The following is a 4,460-nucleotide window of genomic DNA, read 5'->3' as shown; positions in this document are numbered from 1 at the left end:
ATTTCTGTGATCGTGGCTCCTAATCGGTGGTCCTGTGTCGTACAGTGAGAGGTCCAAAGACGGCCGTAGTCACGGTCTTGCGACCAAAGATAGCCTACGATACAGCATGATCATCGCACCGTGTGTTTGCTGTTACGATCCACGTTTACTGACCAACCAATAAAAATGCGACATGGCGCTAAAACATAAAACTGCATACCTCTAGCTCTTATCCCCTCCTCTTTCGCCGCTTCCGCATTTATCATGCTCTTTTTGTTTACCACTAGCGCATGCTGATGATGTTCTATTCTTCTATAGGAACGTGCATCGTAGCGTATGAGTCAACAGGTGTCATCATCGTACGGTCTACACGCAAGTCCTACCCAAGTTTATTAGATCCATGTTGCACAGTGTGACATGCAGTGATATTATAGGACTGCTAAAATCGTGCAGTGTGTTTTGGGCTTTATGGGACAGACCTAGATGCGGTAATTAAGCAATTAAAAGACAGCAGTAATTAGGATTTTTTTGTGACAGTTACCTCATGTGATCCACCTGTCTTCCTGACACAAGGGGAGAAATGAAACATGATTACCATTGCTGGCTCAAGGGCCTCTTGAACAACAGGTGTTACTGGCCGAGCTCACAGGTGACACGTGAAGGTGGTTTAAATTTTAAAAAGATACTGTATTACTGCATACATAAGCTTCACATCAGATATCTCAGCCCCTGTCATTCAAGATGCTGTCACAAAACAAACAAAAAAAATAATCTGAGTGTAGTTATGCTATGTGATGTGTGTGTGTGTTGCATTACCGCATCTAGGTCTGTCCCAAACACACATATGTATACAGATAAAGCCACATACATATATAGAAAGAAAGAGTATTTTTTTCGTGGATCACAAAAACATATATAAATTAACTATTAATATCAATTAATATGCGAAAACTTGGCTTTAAAAATATTTCTTTTCCATATTATGTTTTAAGGGAAGCTGGTTACCATGGTAAATGTTTGTAAGGGATGTTTTAGATCGTTGCGTGTACGCTGGCTAAAGCTAACGCTGGCTAACACATCTGTAGCTGGCCAGAGGCTGAATATGGACCTGAATAAATGACTGTTGACCAAGTTCACCATAAAATCAAGCCATATATATGATCAAACCTAAAGTTGTAAGACACGCCCACATACACACGCAAAAGTAGGTTGTCAGATATTAAAGTGCAACGACTCTCACAAAGCGTCACACAGCATCGCTATACGAGAATATCAGTTGACGTTAGCATAAGCACTAGCTGACGCGCTAATGCGTACTGTTGTCGTTTAATAAGAGACAGGCTTTTATCCGCTCGTAATGACATTTAAGGACCTGGGTTAAAAAGAAACACACGGTGGTAAAGTGGGGCGATAGTTTTTAGAGGCGGACTAGCATCTGTTCACACTAGAGACGCGCTCATGAAGTGCAATGAGCGTCCGCATGTGGTTTTGACAGCACTCATGACCTGCTTTGACATGACACCTACACTGGTCGGCCACACAACAGCATACTAACATAGCCCAGTGTAGCCTAAAAATATGCATATATTGCATTCTAAATGAATGACATCAACACATGTGCATATGGAAGACGCATTATTTACCTGTAATAGGACAGCAGCCCGTTGCTGAGCACGAACCATCTGCGCTGGTAACCTTTGATGTAGTTAGTCCATTTAAAGAGCCAGCCTTTGTATGTGTCCGAGCCCGGGGCTGGTGTCCCGCTCGCTGGCGTGGACGCGGCACTCTTGCCCTGCTCGCTCATGCTCCTCCTGCCCCGGTCCACTGCCGCAGACTGATGATGCCGCCGCCGCCGCTGCTGTTTGCAGGATAAGCACGGAACTGCGGTGAGAAAGGACACGATCCTGCCGGGGCCGTTGCAGGGAGCGGCCACTCTCCCCATAAAACTCACCGCCGATGCTCTGAGATGGACGGGCTACCAGATGAGGAGGAGGGTCTGGGGCAGGGAGAGAGAAACAGCGCACTCCCCCCTTTTTCTCCCCGATGACAGAGACATGAAAAGCAGCGAGTTAGAGAGCAGGAGCGACGACCACTGTCGCGAGAGGAGAGCGAAATCATCCGCGCACTACATACGCTCATAGTTTGTCATCCAGTCGCTCACATTTTACTCTACATTATTCACGTGAATTACAAACATACCAATAAGTACTGAGTAATACAAAACATGGGCTCGACAATAAAGAGTATTTAAAATGCTTACTATTATAGACACTTCTATAATGTTATAGACAATTCTAGTATTTATTTGATGTATTAATGTTATGTAAATTTACATTTAATCAATATCACGTGCTGTTGGACTATAATTAACTCCACTGTTAATAGTTTATAGTGAGTAACTTGCGTTTCAGACCATTTCTTCTGGTAAATTCTTGTCAGGGAAGATATTCTATGAAACCGTACATGTAAAGGCAATTCAGATAATTGTTTCTAAACACATTATAAATGTTAAAACTGTATTGTTTACAAAGACTGAATTGTGTAGTACTGAATTGTGGAGTTGTTGTTGTTTTGTTTTGTTTTACCATTTTTGTGTTAAGGTTTTTTGGGCGGGCCTGACATGTCTCGATGACGCACTGGAGCCACTGAGCATGGCCCCTCCCCTAACACTATAATAACTACTACTAGCAAGTATACTCTTTGCTACTAGTCTAGACCAGTGTTTCCCAACCGGTAGTTAGGGGTGTGCGATATGACGATTTTTGATCGTGGACGATTAAAATGTCTCCACGATCTGCTTTTGAAAGAAATATTGTTATATCGTGCTACAGCGCACATTCTAGTGTTAGCTCAGCGGTAGAGTTACTCTCACGGGACACTGAACTCGTGCGCAATCACAAAACTAGACTATTTCCATCTGCTTTAAAGGAATACCGGTTAAACATTTAATTCACGTTCTGTTCTGCATGCAGCGCTCACACTGAGAGCCTGTCAAAAAGCGCCTGATTATTGGACTAAGTTGTCTTTCGAATGCCTCACTCAAGTTTAGACAAAGCCCCAACCAATTACACTTGTTTTATTCTACTCGATGAGACTTTTCAAATGACATATGACACATGACTATCTGAGCTGTATGATGTTTCTGACATAGAACATAGAACATAGAACAAAAACATTTTTCATAAATTATGAAAACATTTTTTTCTATTTATCCGCAAATAACTCAGCACTACCTAGGAGTTAATCAAAGTGGCCACATGCATTGTAAAGGTCAGACTCCAAGCTTTCAAATGAGACCTATTTTGTGTTAAGGCAGATATTTGGAAAAATATGCTTATTTTTTTCTTCGCTAGGGGGCGCCCGTCGGCGGTACACTCCGGTTTAGAGGAACTAGGCAGCACTGGTTAGGAGTTGATCAAAATGGTTGGATGCATTCGAAAGCTGAATTTCTAAGCTTTGAAATGATACTTAATTATTTTAAAAAAGGGTTATATAAAAGATAAAATAGACAGAAACATTACAGGTTTTACATTCTGCTTGCCAAGTGTTCAACAGAGCTCTCCAACTGATTTCTTCAATTCATGGGTTTAGGTATTATTTACACACGAAAGACACAATGGATTGTTTTGATTTTGGACTAATTTCAATCGTGAGAATCTGCTGCCTGTAAATAATGATATGCCATTTCCCACAATCGGAGCATGTTTCATGAAATGATAAGCGTAAGAAACCATGAGAATATTGCATTTCCATGATCTAGTGCATGTTTCATAAAGTTACGAATAAAAGCGCAAATTGAAAGTAGTTATTTGTCCTGCTGCACCTGAAGTGCGCCCTTTGGTTTTATTTGTTATAGCAATATGAGCAATATCTTTGGATCTCATCGACAGATTATGGTAACTCTGGGCTCATTTTAATCGGGAGAATTTTCTGAAAATAATGACGTGCGGTTTTTCATGATCTATGCATGTTTCGTGAAGTTATGAATGAAAACGCAACGTGAAGCATAGAGCTGTCTTTTTGCAGCGCCTCAGTGCGCCTGTCTGCTTTCATGTGTTACAGCTCTATGAACGAAATATTTCGATCTGATTGACGGATTATGGTAAATTTGGGGTAATCGTGAATAATCGGGAGAATTTTCTGAAAATAATGCTGTGCGGTTTTTCAAGATCTATGCATGTTTGGTGAAGTTACGAGCTAAAACGGCACAGGACTGCAACCTCTGATTTTTTGCTTAGCATGACCTAATTCTTTTCTCTGTTTTATAGCTTTATGAGAGCTATAACACATATGTCTTTAGATCTAAACGATGGATTATGGTGAGTTTGGGCACTTTGTAATCGGGAGAATTTTCTGCAAATAGTGACGTGTCGTTTTCTATGATATATGCATGTTTCATGAAGTTATGAGCGAAAACGCTACATGCTAAACTACATGCTGCCTGTGCAGTTTTATGTGTGTTATAAATTCATGAGGAAAAT

General features: G+C 41.0%; 1 protein-coding gene across 1 annotated transcript in view; it reads right to left on the bottom strand.

The window, feature by feature from the left end:
• osbp2b (oxysterol binding protein 2b) overlaps nucleotides 1-4,460 on the bottom strand; it is a 74,160-nt gene that overhangs the window by 67,363 nt on the left and 2,337 nt on the right. The window contains exon 2 of the mRNA XM_016558090.1: nucleotides 1,623-2,071. Coding sequence (XP_016413576.1) covers nucleotides 1,623-1,921 — 299 coding nt within the window. The 5' untranslated portion in view covers nucleotides 1,922-2,071. The remainder of the gene's footprint in view (nucleotides 1-1,622; nucleotides 2,072-4,460) is intronic.

Source organism: Sinocyclocheilus rhinocerous, unplaced genomic scaffold, assembly GCF_001515625.1.
Source record: "Sinocyclocheilus rhinocerous isolate Xijiao unplaced genomic scaffold, SAMN03320098_v1.1 scaffold196, whole genome shotgun sequence".
Classification (NCBI taxonomy): Eukaryota; Metazoa; Chordata; class Actinopteri; order Cypriniformes; family Cyprinidae; genus Sinocyclocheilus; species Sinocyclocheilus rhinocerous.
The sequence above is the reverse complement of the archived record's forward strand: the minus strand, read 5'-3'. Positions and strand labels throughout refer to the sequence as shown.